This window comes from Macaca mulatta, chromosome 3 (genome assembly GCF_049350105.2).
Source record: "Macaca mulatta isolate MMU2019108-1 chromosome 3, T2T-MMU8v2.0, whole genome shotgun sequence".
Taxonomy (NCBI): Eukaryota; Metazoa; Chordata; class Mammalia; order Primates; family Cercopithecidae; genus Macaca; species Macaca mulatta.
In genome coordinates this window covers 103,230,494-103,252,225 of record NC_133408.1, presented here as the reverse complement: position 1 = coordinate 103,252,225, position 21,732 = coordinate 103,230,494, and the positions used below count along the sequence as shown (strand labels likewise).

Sequence of the window (21,732 nt, the reverse complement as noted above, 5' to 3'; positions counted from 1 at the left end):
CTAGTGTTCAGCTCGATTAGGACGAATCCAGGCACTTAGCCATGCAGGAACAATGGCAAGCCTTTGGCCCGATCGGGAATGGCAATGGGGGCCTCGCTGGATCAGGAGCACAGCTGACACCCTGCCATCCTGCTGGATCCAGAGGGATGGAAGTCAGCGGTGGGTTTGCGACGGCAGCAAACAGCAGTGGTGGACGGCGAGTGAAAGCTCAGCTCGAGCCGTAACAAACACGGACCAGAAGAGTGCAGTTGCAAGAGTTACTAGAGTGAAATAGAGCGAAAACAGAGCTGCCATACAAAGGGAGGGGACCCAAAGAGGGGAGCCGTTGCCTGGTTTTATATCCCAATCATTTATATCCCAATCATTGTCCCTCCCGCTGTGCTCTCATGCAACAGATGATTGGCTATTTCTTTACCTCCTGTTTTTGCCTAATTAGCATTTTAGTGAGTTCTCTTTACTATCTGATTGGTCGGGTGTGAGCTAAGTTGCAAGCCCCGTGTTTAAAGGTGGAAGCGGTCACCTTCCCAGCTAAGCTTAGGGATTTTTAGTCGGCCTAGGAAATCCAGCTAGTTCTGTCTCTCAGTATAACCATTGTCATCGTGTGCATTTTATTCCTCACTACTGTATATGTTACTGACAATGCTAAGTACTTTTTTGAAATATCTAGGCTTTGTAGGTATTCAGTGCCTAATACATATGTTAAAAGTAGAGGCTGTAAAATAATACATTCTGTAAATACCTTTTTGTTAAAATTCCCTATGAAATGTTTGGGGGGAGAATGGCCAAACCACCTCTTGAGTAGTACACACTGTGTTTGTGCACTGTTTCAGGCCAGGAGAGAGGAAAAGGAAGTGCAAAGAGCTCTATGCTGGTGTCCACAGTGAGGCAAGATTAACCATTGTTCCTTACTTCTATGCATTTTATTGTATTTATCTGTGTATATAAAGGATAAACAATACCTAATTTACAACATTTAGTGTTTCTAGATGTTAAAGAGGTCACTTGTGTATGACAAAAGTAGGGTTAGTACACGAGTATGTTTTATATATTTTGTTTTAAAATTTCCAGAGAGGATTGCCTTCTGAAAATTTGAGCATTATTGACCACTGAGTTGATGGAGATGGGAAGTGTTCTAGGCCAGAATGTTCATATTTTAAAAGGCTCTTTCAAATTATAACTACTCTTACATGTGTGCAATTTATTCAAGACTGCTGTACACATAGTGGACAAATTAACTCCTTATGTATGTTAAATGTAGAGGTAGTAAAATATCACTTTTTGCTAAAATTCATAGGAAATATTGGCTTTTGGAAATGGAATTGTTACAGCACTTCTGTGAGCAGTGTAGTATTGTCTGTACCTGCTCAGTGGTTTTGAGGAGGTAGGAGGAAAGGAATTGCAAAAGGTAATATGCTAGTGTGTTCATATTTGGATATTTTCAGGAGCTGTTTTTTTCTGTATGTTTTGTGCATTTTGTTTTGCTGTATATATAGTGTATATAATAGACAAATGAGTCCTAATTTTGCAACATCCAGTCTCTAGATGTTAAAGAGGTTGCCAGTGTACGCAAAATACTTAGTAGAATTAGCACATTTTGTACACTTTGTGTTGAAATTAATAGGCAAGCTTGTCTTCTGTAAATGACTTCTGGATATGAATTTGTTCAACCATCTCTAAGCATTACACATGCTTATGTTTGTCCACTGGATTGAAGGCAGAGAGAAGGAAGTGAGGATGGAATGGTTCAAGGCCAAAGTGGTCATATTTAGAAGATCTCTCAGATTGTGACCTTTGTAACGTGTGTAATTTAACTGCTGTGTATATAGTAGACATGTTCTGATATGAAATAGCTAGTCTTTGAAGATACTCGGATGTGCCTGATGTTTTAAAAGCAGAAGTAGTAGAATAACACTTTTTGTAAATAGCTTTAAAAAATTAATGGAGAATACTGTGTTTGGAAGTATAATAGAATTGTTATACCACCTCTGTGAACAGTGTACTCTCTGTATCATTCATTGGGTTGAGGGAGGAGGGAGGAAATCACAAAAGGTGTTTTGCTAATGTGTACTAGAACATTTCAGCTTATCCATTGCTCTATACATTATGTTCATTTGATTTAACTTTTCTGTACTGTATATATTGTGCATGTACTGGACAAGCGAGTCTTAATTTTATAATATCTAATCTCTGGATATTAAAGAGGTTGCCAATGTAGGACAAAAATAAGAGTTAGTAGGCTGGGAGTGGTGGCTAACACTGTAATCCCAGCACTTTGGGAGTTGAGGCAGGTGGATCACGAGGTCAGGAGTTCCAGACCAGCCTGGCGAACATAGTGAAACCCCTTCTGTACTAAAAATACAAAAAATTAGCCAGGCGTGGTGGCAGGTGCCTGTAATGCCAGCTACTTGGGAGACTGAAGCAGGAGAATTGCTTGAACCCAGGAGGTGGAGGTTGCAGTGAGCTGAGATTGTGCCACTGCACTCCAGCCTAGGCAACAACAGTGTGAGACTCCGATTCAAAACAAAACAAAACAAAAAACAAATACAAAAACAAAAAAACAAAAACAAAAACCAAAAGAGTAGGTAAACTAACACATTTTGTAAAGAACACAAAACAAAAAACAAAAAAATTGAGCTTTTGATGAGCATGCTTGGAGTTTGATATTCTCTGTCATCAAATAAGGGCAGATTCATTAGCTTTAACAATCAGCAGAGTTAAAGGAAAGGCTGACCTCCTCTTAGTTGAGGAGGATGACTATGACAATGTCTAAAGAGAAGGCTCCTTGCGCCACCCTTCAGGGAGGTAGGCAGAGTGAACACCGTATTTAGAATGTAATTTCTAACTAATTTCCATGCAACCCAGGGAAACTGGGTACAAAGGTATGAACATTACACAAAACTCAAGGAGTGCAATCAAAACCTCAAATTTTTATACTGGAGAGTTACATCTTCCAAAGTTTATTATTTGGAATTCCAGTCCAGTGATCTACTCTGTGATAAAAAGTGTGTACACTATCTTTATCTCCCTCACATCAGACACTCCCAATTGCATTACATATTAAAGGCTGTAGAGAACCCAGTGACCAAGTCATGCAACTGACATTGTTGATAAGATTTCCCCAGTGTTATTTCACCACATAAACCTTTACTTCCTGTGGCACTTAATGTAACTAGTGCTGTACAGAATGCAGTTGGAACAAAATTCTCCAACTTTAGAATAGTTTTAAGGAGATTATAACCAAATGACATGTTGATTGTAAAATTAAAATAAATATTCACAAAATACTTAAAGAAATTCCTCTTGAACTTCCATGATAGACTATGTTTAAAATCTATCTCTTGGCACATTAAATGAATTGACTTGCATATGGGCGTTAGCCAAACTCTTAGAGAACACACTCCAGAAATGAAGATTTGGTGCTCTGTAATAACTGATATCAAGCCTTCCTTTCTTGCTATAATTACAACTCACCAGCTGCTAATTAAAGCCATTGCTAGATCTTCAGTAAAATAATTTTATCTGCATAAAAGAAATAGTTATGTTTCTTAGTCAGAAGGTTAAGAGTAAGGAAACAATTCAATTTGTAATGCGTACATGCGGAGAGTTTTGGGTTTCATTTTTTTCGCTGACTTATTTTCTTTACATGTTTACATAAAGGAACAGAGTCCACATACTTTTAAGACAATGTAGTTTGTAGAGCTGTCCATCCCTCAATTAACTGGGTGTTTGAGTTTTGTCTTTTCTATCTAACGCTACTATGTACAAAAATTTACATAAAGGGACAGTGTTCTCATATTTATTTTATTAAGATATTATAATTTGTATAGTCATTAATTAATTATTGATCATTTGAGTTATTTCCAGCTTTTCAGTTTTTTTTTTGGTGAAACGATGTAAACTTTGTTGTACACATTGCTTTTTGCGATTTTGGAAAATTTCCTTAGAGTAGAATCTGAAGATGAGAGGTTAAAGACTATACATTTTTCTAGTTCTAATATTTTACTGCCAAATTGTTAAACTTTTCAAGAAGTCAGAACATCACCTTTTCTGGGTTCCTCCAACCAGATACTAACTTAAATTCCTGAAAGCATAAACCTCATTAACAAGGTCCTTGTGGCTTCATCTAGAAAACAAAATCCAGCAATATGAAGGAAATTCTGTTCTATTTTTTAGCTTCTTGCAAGAGGCTGGGTTTTGAAGGGAAGAATGAGTATCTCAGTTATAGAAATAATAGGAATTATGGCCATAGAATTGGTGCTTCATCCCTGAATGCTCATTATCCCTGAGGTCTTTATGGTCTTCTAGAATTGATTTATGGAAACGCTTTTGTGCACCAGTTTTTGAAAAAGAGTTCTTAAGCTCCAGCAGGTTGGTCTGAGGCTTGGTCACTCCAGCTCTAGGAATCCAACCAAGAATAGGTCTTGTTTCTTCATTGTTTTCCATGTTCAAAACCAACTCGTCTTCTGGCTTACTTAAAAAATGTTCTAAAGTGAAAGCTTCCGTGTCTTGTTTATTTTGTAAAACACTAGGTTTACTAAGGCTAACAGGGTTTGGATACATATTATACTGATCACGCAGGGGAGATTTAAGATTTTCGTAGTGAATCCAGTGGTTTGGTTTACAGTAAGGTGTGGGTTGGGTTTTCAGTGACTGCTGTCTCCAGTATAAATCTTCTGTCTTTTTAGTATCTGTGATTTTTGGAAATGGCTTTATGTCATAAATGCTAGTCAGATCTTTTGTTGGGTAACAAGATGGGAGTTCATACGTAGACAGCAAGCTCTGTTCTTCTATAATCTTCTCTTCGATATCCTGGTTTTTATGGGTCACACCTGCTGGTGTGTTATCACTAAGTGCCATCATTTCTTTAGAACTGGGTACAAAGGTATGAAAATTACACAAAACTCTAGGAGTACAGTCTGGACAGGAACGTGGCCTTTGCTGGACTATAGCCTCCAGAGAACGACGGTTCTGAATTAATCGGGCAATTCGTCCTTCCAATGGTCTGGGAGGTTTGAAGACAGGATGGAATTTTTCTTGCTGTAGTTGTGGGATAAAAAGGAGAAAAAAATTAATCAGGGATATTGCCATAAATAGTAGGTCAAAAGTCATACCCATTTTCACTGTCTGAGTACACATGAGATGGGTGTAGGAGTGTACATTGCAACGCTCTTTGATATTAATTTAAAGACATTGAAATTTGGGTCCAAATACATTTTCCTCCTTTAATGGTTTTAGTGAATATGAAAGGGGCATGTGTTTTATTTGGATATACAGAACTCTTTCTGTGTGGGTATTCTGCTTTTAAACTTCAAAGATATAAAGGAATCACTGGAATAAAACTTCTGTCCATCACTAACAGATGGCATTAGCAGTATGTGCAGTTATTTAATCTTAGCTAAAGTCTCCTTTATTAGGCCTTAGCAAGTGCCCTTAAACCTTGGCTGAATCAGAATCATCTTCAGAGCTGGCATGAAATGAAATTCCTAAGCTCCTAAGACCCTCCAAGATTGTGGGTGAGAAGGTCTGTAGTGGGTCACAGGAAGCTGAATTTTCAACAAGCATTTCAGGTGACGGTGAGGCTGGAGATGTGCTATGTTTTGAGAAACACTGGTCTGAGGTGTCATGTCTGTGCTTCTTTTTAAGTTGTTTTATAAATATTATGAACTCAATTATGTCTGGTAACTGCGAAAGTAGTGAGTGTATTTAAAGGGCTATTAATGGATACATGCTGGGTGGTGGGAAGAGGATGCAGCTGACTGGGAAGGGGTATGAGGAGGAAACTTTCTGGAATGATAGTATTCTGTATCTTGATGGGGTTTGGGTTACAAAGGTGTATTTGTTAAAACTCAGTGAATGTACACTTAAGATTTGTGCAATTGAACTTTATTTCACCTTAAAAGAAAAAACAACTGCAAACAAATATTGAATTCTGGTTGATAATATACATGCTGAATGTTTAGGAGTGAAGTATACTAATGTCTGCAATTTAATCTAAAATGCATAAAATATTTTAATTATTTCTGGATGATGGATGGTTAGAGGGATGGAAAGATGGATAGATTATGTGATAAAACAAGCATAGTAAAAATGTTAGTGGTAGAATCTAGGTGGTGAATATATGGGTGTTAATTATAAAATTATTTTAACTTTTCTGTATGTTCAAACATTTTATAATAATATGTTAAAGTAAAAAAACTACCAAAGAATGTATGTATAATGATGATGGAATTGACAGCAGAGATAATACAAATGAGACTAGTGAGAAAATAATCACGGTAGCTTGGACTTCAAAAAACGGACTTAGGAACATCCATTTGAAAGCTAGTCTGTTCATAGAGAAATTTCCATATTGATGTAACAAGTTTGTTACAGCCCATAGCTAATCAAGTTTGAGTAAATACTGCGATGAAAAGAAAAAACTTCAACTCTTTGACGTGCTTTGTTAAATTTGTCATGAAAAAGGACAGGACTTACCATATTGTACTTTGACCATATATATTCCTGTATGCAAGAAGCAGTTTTTAGTGTTTTTACTTTATACTACTACAATAAAACATTTCATACACATTTTTATTACCACTAAAACATGTTTTCCCGGTCTATTCTTTATGATTTAATCAGAAACCAGCAAGATTCACTAAAACTTTCTTTTAAACTTCCAATTATCTTAGGTATATTTTATCTTGTTATTCATAAATATTTAAGAGTTGATTTGCTTGCACAATGATTTTGCGTATAATATATTTGGCAAACATTCTGTATATAATGGAATATGTATTTTGTACATACCATACAGGGTCGAATCTCTGGAAATCTGGACAGTTGTTGAACATACCTGACAATATGTGCTCATATAATATTTTCTATCCTTAAAGAATGCTCATTGCAAATTCCACATAAAAATCATTAAAAAACCCTTCAGTGAATGATACAGCACAGTCTATAAACTTGCTCCTGGTGTTATGATTTTATATCAACTTAGGAAATGCTGAAGGTAATGTAAAATAAGTATGTTCAGTTCAGTTTTTATTTTTATTAATTTATTTTGAGACAGAGTCTCACTCTGTTGCCCAGGCTGGAGTGCGGTGGCACAACCTTGGCTCACAGCAACCTCTGCCTCCCAGATTCAAGCGATTCTCCCGCCTTAGCCTCCTGAGTAGCTGGGACCACAGGCATGCGCCACCACACCCGACAAATTTTTGTATTTTTACTAGAGACAGAGTTCTACCATGTTGGCCAGGCTGGTCTTGAACTCCTGACCTCAGGTGATCCACCTGCCTGGGTCTCCCAAAGCACTGGGATTATAGGCGTGAGCCACGGCACCCAGCCCTCAGCTCAGTTTTTTTGTTTTCTTTTTCCCCCGCCCATCATGATCTTGGCTCGCTGCAACCTCCGCCCCCTCCCCTGGTTCAAGCGATTCTCCTGCCTCAGCCTCCGGAGTAGCTGGGATTACAGGTGCCTGCCACCACGCCTGGCTAATTTTTGTATTTTTAGTAGAGATGGGGGTCTCACCATGTTGGCTAGGCTGGTCTCGAACTCCTGACCTCAGGTGATCCACCCACCTCGGCCTCCCAAAGTGCTAGGATTACAGGCATGAGCCACCAAGCCTGACCCAGCTCAGTTTTTAAAGTGTTCAAATTGAAATAATCTTACAGTTGTTTTTCCATATGTTTTTCACAATTTATATATCTTTAAAATGTTAATTTTGTTTTCAAAATTTGTAGTCGAGAAGAAAATTTAGGTCTCAAATAAAACAACACATATGCAAACTATTAAGTCATTTCATCTCATTTACGTAATTAAACCAATAGATGACACCTTTGCTCATTAAAGGGCTTGATTATTTCTTCCAGGCCATTTTGCATAATCAATTTAAAAGTCTCTATGATATCTGCAGAGAATGTATTGGCTTTTAATTGTAATTCAGCCAGCTCTCAATTATTATGAATAGCAAGAGGAAGCCTTTATTTCTTCAAAAGCATGGTAATGTACAAGATATATAAATATGCAAGGGGCTGGGCGCAGTAGCTCACACCTGTAATCCCAGCACTTTGTGAGGCTGAGGTGGGCGAATCACGAGGTCAGGAGATCGAGACCATCCTGGTCAACATGGTGAAACTCCGTCTCTACCACAAATACAAAAATTAGCTGGGTGTGGTGCTGCGTGCCTGTAATCCCAGCTACTCTGGAGGCTGAGGCACGAGAATTGCTTGAACTCAGGAGACGGAGGTTGCAGTGAGCTGATATCGTGCCACTGTACTCCAGCCTGGTGACAGAGTGAGACTCTGTCTCAAAAAAGAAAAAAAAAAAAAAGCAAAGATCTACGGAATTTACTAGGAATCTCATTAAATTATTAAATTCTTTTGTAAACTGCTTCTTTTGTAAGTTATTTCAGCAACAGTAGCACAGTAGAAAATCTGTTTTTTTAAAAAAACAAAAACACTCTGAAGAAGAAAAGAAATCTTTTTTTTTTTTTTTGAGATGAAGTCTCACTCTGTCGTCTAGGGTGGAGTGCAGTGGCGCGATCTCGGCTCACTGCAATCTCTGCCTCCCGGGTTCAAGCAATTCTTCTGCCTCAGCCTCCTGAGTAGCTGAGAGTAGAGGTGAGCACCACCATGCCTGGTTAATTTTTGTATTTTTAGTAGAGACAGGGTTTCACCATATTGGCCAGGCTGGTCTCGAACTCCTGACCTCGTGATCTGTCCGCCTCAGCCTCCTAAAGTGCTGGGATTACAGGTGTGAGGCACCGTGCCTAGCCCAAGAAAATAAATCTTGCTTGTTTTCCCAAACAGCAGACACAGTATTCAAACCAGTTCCAATCAGCTCAGAATTCACTTCTAAAATGAATAAAAATTTCCATTTGCTAACTTGGTTGCTAAAACCGGTGACACAAAAAGTGGCAAACCAAGAAAGAGCCCAGCACTCTCCCCCCAAATAACTGAGAGTTGACTGTAATTACTTACAGGCTCTGGGTCAAATCCTATCTGTCCTGTTAACTCTGCTACCACCTTTTCATGGTAATCATCCAGTTCAAGGGGGTCCATGGGCCCCAGACCTTAATGGAAACATCGTCTTATTATTTTGTTAGGGTAAACGAAGAACGGCAGTTATATCACCCTTTATAGGAAAACTTACCCATTCCCTTTGTAATATAATTAGAACCAATAAAATGAAAACCAACCCTACCTCCCAGCTACCCATGAAGAGAAATTTACCACCCACCTTAATTCCTATTACTTAGGATTTAAATACTTAGATTGAGAAAAATGCAAAAATATGAGAAGTTGAAAGCTTGTCATAGCATTTGTTAAATACTCCAATTTTGTTCTAATTTTTACTTGTTATGAAAGTGAACTCATACCTGTAAAATCATGAGTGTACGAAGTGAGCCAGTGGGACCTCTCAAGATTTCTTTGTATGTTGGCTTCTTTGGCAGAGCAAATAGGGTCCAATGAATTTAAAGAAGTGTTAGGAGCGAATGTTTTAGGAGGTTTTGGGTAGAATACTGGCTTATTTTTCTCAATACCTCTAGGAAACTAAAATATGAACATAAAGATTACTGCTGTTAATGTCATCTAGTAGAATAAGAGCTGATTCATCATCTCAGCAGGAAAGAGGCAAAGGAAATTCCAGGCTGAAGTCAGATACTGTTTTTTTTTTTGTCATTAATTACTAGTTAATTACTAATTGCTATAATTGGAACCATATATAGAGTTAAACACAATATTCTATCAAATAAATGGTAAGGTCTTTTCTAAAAGTCTTTTGCCTTAGCAGGGACTTTGATAATGTGTATTGGAGAAATGTCCCTGAATACTCTACCTCCAATGAAATTTTATTAGCAATACAAAGGGCTCTGAGGTGCTCGTTTGGTCAAGTTTAGCTAACATTGTATGCCTTCTACTTTTCCTTCCCTGCCTGAAATGAAACCATTTGATGTTTCTTTTATGAATTTCCAATGAAGTTTACATCACTCAAATTCAAATGAAATTTTCATTCTTCAGACATTAACTATAGAGTTTTATTTTATATTTTCAAAAAAGCTATGCATGTAAACATGAGTTAATAAGTGAGTTTCACTGCAGTCTTTTTGGTTACTTAGAAATTCACCTTTTCTCCGTATCTCTCTTATGATACTTAATATTTACTGAGCACCTATATGTGCACAGTAGGGGTTAGAAACAAGCATGGATCCGAAACAAATCTTGCCATCCAGGAACGCTAGTAGCGGAGATAAAGCATGAAACACAAATGACAAAAAGATTTTAAAAAGTAATTCTTTGTTGTAAAATAAATAAATTTATGGACCGGGCGCGGTGGCTCATGCCTGTAATCCCAGCACTTTGGGAGGCCGAGGTGGGCAGATCATGAGGTCAGGAGATCAAGACCATCCTGGCGAACATGGTGAAACTCTGTCTCTACTAAAAATACAAAAAAATTACCCGGCGTGGTGGCGGGTGCCTGTATTCCCAGCTTCTAGGGAGGCTGAGGCAGGAGAATGGTGTGAACTCGGGAGGCGGCAGAGCTTGCAGTGAGCAGAGATCGCACCACTGCACTCCAGCCTGGGCAACAGAGCGAGACTCCGTCTCAAAAAAAAAAAAAAAAAAAAAGAAAGAAATTTATATAGTACTTTTTTTTTTTTTTTTTTTTTCAGAGACAGGGTCTCACTCTGCCACCCAGGCTGGAGTGCAGTGGTACAATTATAGTTCACTGAAACCTCCAACCCTTGGGCTCAAGTGATCCTCTGGCTTCAGCCTCCTGAACAGCCTGGAATACAGGCCTGTACGACCACTCCCGGCTTTTTCTTTAAAAAATACTTTTTGTAGAGACAGGGTCTCATCATGTTGCCCAGCCTGGTCTCAGACTCCTGACCTCAAGTGATCCTCTTACTTCAGCCTATCAAGCATTAGGATTATAGACCATGCTCGACCATGAGACACAATTATTTGAAAGTTCAAAGAAGGCAGAGATTGATTCCACCTGAATGGGGAAGTGGAGCTGGGAAACAGGGAGGGAGGGTGGAGATGAGAGGCCATGTCATGTTATACGCAGAAACTGGGCCTTGAATGACGCACAGAGATGTGGAGGCCAAAGGAACAGCAGGAGCAGAGGTATGGATAGTGGTGGCAAGTGTGGAACTAGCATTTCCTGAACATTAGGCTGCTGGGTGCCCTTAGAGCCAGGCCCACCCTTAACACCTGAGGGCCTGGGATGAAAGTACAAATGGGCCAGGCCCAGTGGCTCACGCCTGTAATCCCAGCACTTTGGGAGGCCGAAGCAGGCAGATCACGAGTCAGGAGATCGAGACCATACTGGTGAACACAGTGAAACCCCGTTTCTACTAAAAATACAAAAAAAAAAAAAAAAAAAAAAAAAAAAAAATTAGCCGGGCGCGGTGGCGGGCGCCTGTAGTTCCAGCTACTCGGGAGGCTGAGGCAGGAGAATGGCATGAACCCGGGAGGCGGAGCTTGCAGTGAGCCGAGATCGCGCCACTGCACTCCAGCCTGGGTGACAGAGCAAGACTCCATCTCAAAAAAAAAAAGAAAATGGAAGCCTGTATTCCATTTGTCTAAATAGTTTAATTTATAAATCAAGTAAATAAATGTTACATAAAATATGTTCCTTTCCAGGTTTAAAATTGGACTTCTTGGACTACTTCGAGTTCTGCACTGGGACAGGGTGGTTCAGGAAAAGCCAGCCGCTGGTCCCTGGCCTCAGCACCCTGACTGCTTTCTTCTTTACCCGCTCCATTTATCCCCCACCCCACTTCTAGCAAACAGGCATGCAGTCATATTTTGGTCACTCCTTTGGCCATGAGGTATATGCCAGCTTGGCAGCACTGCTAACCCGTGGGTGGATGGAGTTGAGGAATAGACCCCAAGAAGGGCCTAGGATTGGGTTCAAAGCCATTTGGTCAGGGAATTCTGTGGTTCAAGATCATGGTCAGGGGAGGGAGACAGGGGAGCATGGGCTCCAGATGAACATACCTGCTTGCTCCACAGAAAGGGCCACAGCCAGTGGAAGGCCAGAACTGGCCCTCTAAAGTGTGGGGCCTTCTAAAGTTCCTGGGCCTAAGGGTTATGCTGGTCATAGCAACCCTTTGAGATTGAAGTGATTCCATTTTACATATAGAGTACTCATGGGAAAAGGCACTGCTACCCCTGTAAACCTTTAACAAATATGTGTCTTACTTATTCAGGGATAAAGAAAGCCCCCTTTGATCTCCTTATCTTTTTCATTATTTGCAGAGCCAGCTTACTTAGAAATAAGAAGGACTGTTTTTTGTTTTTGTTTTTTTTTGAGATGGAGTCTTGCTCTTGTCCCCCAGGCTGGAGTGCAGTGGTGCGATCTTGGCTCACTACAACCTCTGCCTCCCGCGTTCATGTGATTCTCCTGCCTCAGCCTCTCAAGTAGCCAGGATTATAGCTGCCCACCACCATACCTGGCTAATTTTTGTACTTTTAGTAGAGATGGGGTTTCACCATGGTTGGCCAGGCTGGTCTTGAACTCCTGATCTCAGGTGATTTGCCTGTCTCGGCCTCCCAAAATGCTGGGATGACAGGCGTGAGCCACTATGCCCAGCCAAGAAGGACTTTAAAAAAAATATTTTGCTGCGGGGCTGGATTAATCTCGTGTCTTACACTGGTTGAACTAACAACAGAGACCTACTGAAACACATTCAAGGGTGTGGGAAAGGAAATAAGCAATGTGAAATTTTACTGTAGCCTGTGATGTCTTGAGAAGGGACTAAAGAGGCAGGAAACATTTGAGAGGGGAACTGATCAGTTTTCAGTATGTTAAGGGGATGTTACTCTGAGAGGATAATGAGAGAGGGGTGGTGGAAACCATTCACTCCAAAGGTATTCATTGGCTCAATATACTAAACTCAGGGTAGAGTTTGTATCTGATATGGAAGATAAGCCCACAGCAGAAAGGAATTACAGTTCCTGAGATGTTAGTTTCTAGGCAGACACTCCAGTCTACAAAGAAGTGACATTAGTTGTTTTGAATTTGGAATATATTCTCAGAGGGATAGTACTATATAAATTGTGGTTACATTCCCAGCATAGCTCATATAATATATGTAACTCATAACCTATTTATTAAACACTTACTGAATACCTATTGCATGCAAAACCATGTACAAGGTTTTGAGAGTTCTGTGCTAGGCACCAAAACTCCATAAATTATCACTAAAATAACATGGTTGTAATATATTAAATGAAACAAAAAAAGCAAATATAGTTTTTTTGTCTGTTTTATTTTAGTCTTGAATGATGGGACTTAACCAGGTTAAATAGGGGAGGTTAAAAGGTTTACTGTGGAGACCACATTGCCATTTGCAGAGGCCTTAGCATTTGAGAATACTGGTTCTTTATTAGATATTTTAATTAATTCTATTGTATTAGCACCATTTTTACACTAACAGGTTATGATAAGGCACTTTGTTCATTTACATCTGGAATGAAAAGAGAGAGAGAGAGAGACGGAGAGAGGGAGCAAATAAGAGACTGGCAGAGAGAATTATTTTTGGCATCTAGTCAGGGCTTAGGAAAGACAGAGGGCTGAAGGGAGAAGAGGACACCTGGATGGATAACAGTGCTGCCTGAGATGGAATGGCGGGGAACACTGGCGGTGTGAGACGGTAGATGAGGAGAGAGACAGACCGTTTGTTTCCCATTCTGGGCCCCTTGTATGTCAATGGGCCTGAACAGGTGGGAGGGGGCACAGGGTGCTGGTGGCCACGGAGAGGTGCACTGTGGGCGTCCAGTTATTTGATAAGATGACTCCTTTCTAAAGGAGGTCCCCGCATGATCACCAAATTCATTCTGGCCACTTAAGGATGAGTGTGGAGTATGGGTGGTGTGTTGGAGAGAGAACTGTCCCTGGAATGAGGAAAGTATCTCTAGGATGGGGATGGGCAGTTTAGATTGGAAAGGTGGCAGGTGGATCAAGAAGAAAAACTGCTCCCCTTTGAAGGGGTGATATTGGTGAGCTCTCTCTCAAAGGGAAGCCAAGGGTCTGTCCAAATATTTAGGTTTGCAGAAAACTGGGTTGTAATGAACATTGTGTTATTCTCAGCGAGGCTTTGAAAATGGTTTTCTTAAAAACATTTCAAAAAGTCCAAGGTAAGGAGGCGTATGGCACTTGACCTTTGTGATTATATCTCATCTTATCAAAAAAATTATTACAAGGTAGATTTCATCCTAGAGACTATTCTCATATCCTAAAAGCTAAGGCTAGACATTTAAGCTCTTGAGAAATCGGACAAAAGTCTTCAGCCACTTGAGTAAGCAATGACACAAACAGTCCAGAAGAGTCAAGTATTAAAACCTATGTATGGGCCGCGCACAGTGGCTCACACCTGTAATCCCAGGACTTTGGGAGGCCGTGGAGGGAGGATCACTTGAGGTCAGGAGTTTGAGACCAAACTGGACAACACGGTGAACCCCTATCTCTACTAAAAATAGAAAAATTAGCTGGGCATAGTGGGGCACACCTGTGGGCTCAGCAACTCCGGAGACTGAGGCAGGAGAATCGCTTGAACCCAGAAGGTGGAGGCTGCAGTGAGCTGAGATCATGCCACTGCACTTCAGCGTGGGTGACGGAGCGAGACTCCATCTCAAAACAAAAATAAAACCTATTTATGTTTGCCAATTGGAAAAGGAAAAGGAATGTTGACTGGTTCGGTAATGGACGGAAATGGTCAGTGAGAAGAGATCTCAGCAGGAAGAGAAGGGTAGCAGAAGAGGCCCTGAATAGAGTGATAAGTGCAATGACCACTAATGACTCTGGAAAACTGGGCCAGTCCAAAGAGGCAAAGCTAGGGCAGCTCTGGGGTCTGGGTGGGAAAGGGGCGCCTGATCTCAGTAGCTGCTGAAGGCAGAGCTGCTGCATCCACATGCAACGTGAAAGGAGGAGGGAAAAACGACATTTAACACACTCTGTTAACATGAAGCCCCGGGAATTAATTTTTAAAAGGTTAACGTTCTTATGTGGAATATTCTCCTTTCCAAGGTTACCCATTTCTTTATGTTGCTAGGTCAACAAAATACTATAACCATTGAAATAATAATAATAATAGCAGCTAATATTTATTATGAGCTTACGATGTACAAATATTGTGCTGGGTGCTTTTCTGTGTATTTCATTCTCAGGACGGCACTATCAGGTAGATTTTATTATTATTCCTGCTTTATCTATGAGGAAACCAGGTATTGAAGGATTAAGTATGTTACCCAGGTCACAGAACTCATAAGTGTTGGAGCAGTATGTTATACATATTTTCTTATTGGCTTGGATGGAAAGTACTAACATATGGTTCCTGGAGTTTTCTGTTTTGCAGCTGGGTGACACATTTTTGGACCTGTGTATCAGGTTGGTAGTGTCCCTTCTCCTTCCCTGGGTACAGTAGAAGGAGAGGGAAGACTATTATCCCAGAAATGCAAGTTACAAGTCCTTCAAAAACAAGGCATTCTTGCTATGAGTTCCATTCTCAGAGAAGGATTTAATTGGTGTGGGATGCAGCCTGCACCCCTGGCGATTCTAATGTGCAGCCAAGGTTGAGGACCACTGCTCTGGCAATAGGAAAGGTAAATACTATAAAAAAATATCCTCCTGAGCCTGGTGTGGTGGTGCACAGCTGCAGTCCTAGATACTTAGGAGGCTGAAGCAGGAGAATGCATGAGGCCAGAAGTTTGAGAATATGGTGTGCCATGATCGCACCTGTGAACAGCCACTGCACTCCAGCCTGGTGTTAAATAATTAATAGACCTGAGAAAGGCAGCATGAGACAGAATCTGTCTCTCTTTCTCTCTCTCTCTCTTTTTTTTTTTTTTTTTTTTTTTTGAGACAGAGTCTTACTCTCACCCAGGCTGGAACGCAGTAGTGCCATCTTGGTTCATGGCAGCAGTTCATGCGATTCTCCTGCCTCGGCCTCCTGAGTAGCTGAGATTACAGGCATGCCCCACCATGCCCAGCTAATTTTTGTATTTTTAGTAGAGACGGGGTTTCGCCATGTTGGTCAGGCTGGTCTCGAACCCCTGACCTCAAGTGATCCACCCGCCTTGGCCTCCCAAAATGCCTCCCAAAGGGATTACAGACATGAGCCACTGCGTCTGGCTATCTCTTTTTCTTTTGTTTCTCATTTTTATTTATATATTTTAGAATTTAAAGCATTTAATTAAACAAAAACCAACTCATAAACTGGGCAGTTGCCAAACCAAAATAGGTTCAGAGACTCTGCCACTGCCAGGTGGTGGAAGAAGGTTTATGGACAGAAAAAGGAAAGTGACCTATAGAAAACGGAAGTGAGACACAGAAACAGCTAAAACTAGGTGATCGGCACAATAGTAGGTTACAGTCTGTTTATGCATCCAGTTAGGTTACAGTTCATTCTGTATGGAAAAATCTTTAGGCCAAACTTAAAAGACATGAGGAGGCAGCTGTAGGCTATACTCAACAATTCCTCCTTTCTGGTTATGGGGCAACATAATGAGACCTCGTCTCTTAAAAAAAAAATCCTTTAATGGGAATAGAGCATTCTAGATACAGAACGCTGTAGATTACCTCCCCCAATTAAATGATGAAAGGCAGGAAAAATAGGAAGGACAAGTATAGGGTATTATCCTAGAGATTAGAGAAAAAAAAAGGTGAGTCATGAGTTACTCCCATGAAGCTCAGTATCTATTTTATTTTTACTTCTTTGTCCAGGGAAATGCAACACTTGGTTAGAGTTAGGGATGAGCCAGAAGAAAATCTGAAAGGTCGAAAATTAAGAGCAGTTAATAAAGATTAAGAAAGTGGGATTAATCATCAGAAATAAGAAATAAATAATTGGCCGGGCGTGGTTCAAGCCTGTAATCCCAGCACTTTGGGAGGCCGAGACGGGTGGATCATGAGGTCAGGAGATCGAGACCATCCTGGCTAACACGGTGAAACCCCGTCTCTACTAAAAAATACAAAAAAAACTAGCCGGGCGAGGTGGCGGGCGCCTGTAGTCCCAGCTACTCGGGAGGCTGAGGCAGGAGAATGGCGTGGACCCGGGAGGCGGAGCTTGCAGCGAGCTGAGATCCGGCCACTGCACTCCAGCCTGGGAGACAGAGCGAGACTCCGTCTCAAAAAAAAAAAAAGAAATAAATAATCAGCCAAAAATATTTATGTATAATGCACTGTGGGGATATACACATAACATATTCTGTTCTGAAATAACTCGTAATTTAGTTGGTGAAATATGAAATACATGTGAAAAGTTACTGGTTACAGTATGTGTTGTAGAATTTAGAAGAGGGAGCTATCATTTCTGCTGGAGTAATAATAATGCCTTACAAATTATAGTATTTTCTAGGTTTTCAATCTTTCATATGATCTGCATATCTTGTGAAATTTACAGGACAGATTTTAGTGAAATTACCCAGATATGTTTTATGAATTAAAGCTCAGAAAAGGGAAATAATCTGCCTCATATAACTTATGCAGCAAATGGCAACAGAGGAGTGACCAGCAAGCACACAGGCCTCCTGACCTGGTTCTCTTTGCTACACAACAGAAACGAGGAGGGTTGAGCTGGGCCTTGAATTAACAAGTATTGGGCAGAGAGGCCCTGGAGGAGGGCTTCCAGGAAGCGAAATGGCATGAACCTGTTTGGGAACTAGAGGGTGGGGCCAGGCTGCAGGCTGGAGGTAAGGGCAGATCCTGAGGGGTCCCTGCACCTCAGTTAAAGTATCGGGATTTACACTCAGGCAGAGGAGAGCTATTCAGGATGGCTGCTAAAGGAATGTGACATGAGGAAAACAGGATTTTAATGACTAGGAAGAAACTTAGCTACAGATCTGGAGCCTTTGGCTATAAGAACATGTAATGATAGGATGAGTTCTAGAATAACTTCTCATATTTCTGGGTTGCTTAGATATAGATTTTGCTTAAAAACTGAAAGAGATCCAGTAAAACAGACACTTCGTTAGGAATTCTTTTTGATGTTTAACTTTAAAAAACAAACAGGAAATGACTTACTTTATAGATGACTCTGTGACATGGCAGTGACCACATGCTGGGCCTGTCATAATGATTTGCCAAGTAAAATTCAAATGTTTCCAACCTCTCACTTGCCTATCTCATGGATTGCTGGATGCCACGAGATAATATATGGAGAACACTTGGCACTGCTTCTCACCAACCATGTTAGCCATTATTATTTTCAAATGTCTAGATATTTTCCCTCTTGACTTATAATTTTCTCTTTTTATCCATGTGGAGTTACGGGGCAGAGGTTAAGGTCAGAGACTAGAACTTCACAAACCTGATTTCTGTGATCATGACATAGTCACAAATTCTTAGTCACCAGTTTCCTTATCTATAAAATGAAAATGATGATGCTAACCTTAGGAGGTTATTGAAAGGGTTAAATGATGTATTTAGAGTGGTTAGGTGTGTAGCAATTTCTCAATAAATGGTGCCTATTGTTTTATTTCATTTTAGACTTGACACCAATATGATAATATGGCTGGAACAATAATAGCTTGTAAATCTTTCTGGAAATCTTCCATTTACTCTATGCATATTTAGAGTGACTGGATATATTATAAGTTGTAAGAACAGGGTTGGAGGAACACAGTGTGAGAAATGCAGCCCTCCCCCACCATCTTCCTGGGGGCAATCTTTTTTTTTTTTTTTTGGTAACTGTGGAATGTTCCATAACTACCAACAGTACATGAAATCAGCTAAGAAAACTGAAAAATGTAAGTCACAGTCAAAATCTCAAATTTTACATTCAGATGGAAAATGAAAACAATCTTTTAGATTTTTTTTTTTTTTTTTGAGACAGAGTCTCACTCTGTTGCTCAGGCTGGAGTGCAGTGGCATGATCTTGGCTCACTGCAACCTTCACCTCCCAGGTTCAAGTGATTCTCGTGCCTCAGCCTCCCAAGTAGCTGGGACTACAGAAATGCACCACCATAATCGGCTAATTTTTGTATTTTCTAGTAGAGACAGGGTTTCACCATGTTGGTCAGGCTGGTCTCAAACTCCTGACCTCAAGCAATCTGTGCACCTTGGCTTCAAAAAGTGTTGGGATTACAGGCATGTGCCACCATGCCCAGCCTAGATTTTTATAAATGTATTGACTAAAAATATTTGTTACTTTCTCTTAAACACACATTTAAAAAGATACTTACATCATAATATACACCCTGACCTGGCCAAGTCAGTGCTTTCTTCTTTGAATCCATGGGAATATCAATCAGTTCATATCTATAAGGATTACCTGAAAATTTCAGGAAAAGCAATAAATAAGAACAGTCTTTTAAGGGATTAATAGGTCCAATAAATAGAAATGAGATAATATAAGGTAGAGATGGATGTTGGTGTATATTTTACCTATGTAGTTACAGCTTTAGAGAGATTCAGCTTGCTCCTGAATTCTCTTTTATTTTTATATATTTTTTAAGATAGCATCTTGCTATGTTTCTTAAGCTGGACTTGAACCCCTGGGCTCAAATGATCTTCCTACCTCAGCATCCTGAATAACTAAGACTACAAGGGCAGGGCAGGCCAGGCCACCACACTGGGCTTGTTGCTCTTGAATTCTTGAGCATGTACAGGAGCAGCATGTGGGCCACACAGCGTGAGAATGAGTCTTTAACCCTAGTGCTCTCAGTAGTAATAGGAGTCACTAGTACTTCACCTTTCTTCTTAATGAGAGAGATCTTAGGTAAATAATAAGTGTTCCTGGATCCTCTTTCTGATCTTTTTTTCTGGTCTCTGGGGGCTCAACAAATACATTTCCATATTACCTGTCTTGGCTTTTCTCTGCCTAAATATCAAGTTTTCTGAAACTGAGTTAGTACCTGCTTACCAAAAAGGTATTGAAAGGGAACATCTTAAACAATACGGCTTCTTAGATTTTGTTTTATAATTTGATAAGCTTTACCAAACAGCATGGCTTGCTTTGCTCTCGTGATAAGTTTCAAGTTAAAGAATGTTCTGAACACCCATCTTCATATGTAATAAGAACAAGTGCAGGCGTTTATTGAACACTTACCATGTGCCAGTCACAGTACTGTTTTATATATATCATCACATGCAATTTTTAACATTACTATAAGAAAGGTATAGTTATTCCAACTTTAGTAAATGAGGAAATTGAAGCAGAGAGAGAATAAGTGATTTGTCCCCATCTCACAGGTAGACTTCAGACTCAGGCAATCTGAGTCTAGAGCCTGAACTCTTAACTTCCTTCCTTCCTTCTCCCTCCCTCCCTCCCTCCCTTCCTTCTTCCCTCCCTCCCTTACTCTTTCTCTCTCTCTTCCTTTCCCTTCCTTCCTCCCTCCTCCCTCCCTCCCTTCCTTTTCTCTCTCTTTTTTTTTTTGAGACAGAGTCTCTCTGTCACCCAGGCTAGAGTGCAGTGGCATGATCTCAGCTCACTGTAACCTCTGCCTCCTGGGTTCAAGAGACTCTCATGCCTCAGCTGCCCAATTAGCTAGGACTACAGGCATGCACCTCCATGCCCGGCTAGTTTTTGTATTTTTAGTAGAGTTTTGCCATATTAGCCAGGCTGGTCTTGAACTCCTGGACTCAAGTGATTTGCCCAGTTTGGCCTCCCAAAGTGCTAGGATTACAGGCATGAATCACCACACTTGGCCCATGCTTCTTATTACTAATAAAGAATAATTAAAACAAGTGAAAGAGTAGAAACCTAATGCCATACTAGTTCCTGGAAAGATTTTTTGATAAGGGTTGTTAGAGTATGCTCATCTTTTAAAAATTCCCTGAGTGACTGAATGGTTGGAGAGAGGTAGAGGGTTGGAAGAGCAGGAAATTAAGAGGATAACTTGTGTTTTCAGTTCCTTATGTACTACTGCATTGAAAAGTGTTTTTATGGGCTGGCCATGGTGGCTCATGCCTGTAATCCCAGCACTTTGTGAGGCTGTGGTGGGCAGATCACTTGAGGTCAGGAGTTCGAGACCAGCCTGGCCAACATGGTGAAACCCTGTCTCTACTAAAAATACAAAAACTAGGTGGGTGTGGTGGCACATGCCTGTAGTCCCTGCTACTTGGGAGGCTAAGGCAGGAGAATCACTTGGACCTAGGAAGCAGAGGTTCCAGAAAGTGCCACTGCACTCTAGGCCTGGGCAACAGAGCAAGACTCCATTTCAAAAAAAAAAAAAAAGTGTTGATATGAATTAAACACATATTTCTGTGATTTCTTGCTAACTATATGTACTTCATATGATTTCAGAAATTACTGAATTCAGGATTGAGAAAAAGAAATTTACTTTGACAATTTATATAACAAAGTCATACAAATTTTACTTGTTGAGGCATCATACCTATCATTTCCTTTAGAACATTTATAGCTCTTTTGCACAGCACCATCTCTCACCACTTCTGCTGTGTAGCTAAGCATGGTGCCCAACACTAACAGCCAGTACACTTGATACAGCTTTCACTGCCTTTTTCCAATGCTGCCTGGTCTGAGAGGCAATGGGAAAGTTCAGCATGGTACACACATACCGCAGTGATTACATGCTAGCAGGGTAAGAGAATAACCACTAACATTTATCTCTGTTATTTGATAAGTGGGTACTATTAATAATATTCCCATTTTGCAAACTGGGAAGCAGAACAGAGAAGTTCAGAAACTCTCCCATGGACCACAGGTAAGTAAGTGGCAGATCCAGAATTCTACTCATGCATCTGACTCCAGAATCCATGCTCTTACATACTCCACTATGC

General features: G+C 40.3%; 1 protein-coding gene across 1 annotated transcript in view; it reads right to left on the bottom strand.

Annotated features, from left to right (window-relative positions):
* Positions 1-2,925: 2,925 nt before the first annotated feature.
* The window catches only part of SPMIP4 (sperm microtubule inner protein 4), a 46,239-nt gene continuing 27,432 nt past the window's right edge, over positions 2,926-21,732 (bottom strand). Inside the window, exons 7-10 of the mRNA XM_015133839.3 lie at positions 19,173-19,261; positions 9,362-9,536; positions 8,964-9,055; positions 2,926-5,037 (exon numbers count right to left, since the gene is read on the bottom strand). Coding sequence (XP_014989325.3) covers positions 4,216-5,037; positions 8,964-9,055; positions 9,362-9,536; positions 19,173-19,261 — 1,178 coding nt within the window. The 3' untranslated portion in view covers positions 2,926-4,215. The remainder of the gene's footprint in view (positions 5,038-8,963; positions 9,056-9,361; positions 9,537-19,172; positions 19,262-21,732) is intronic.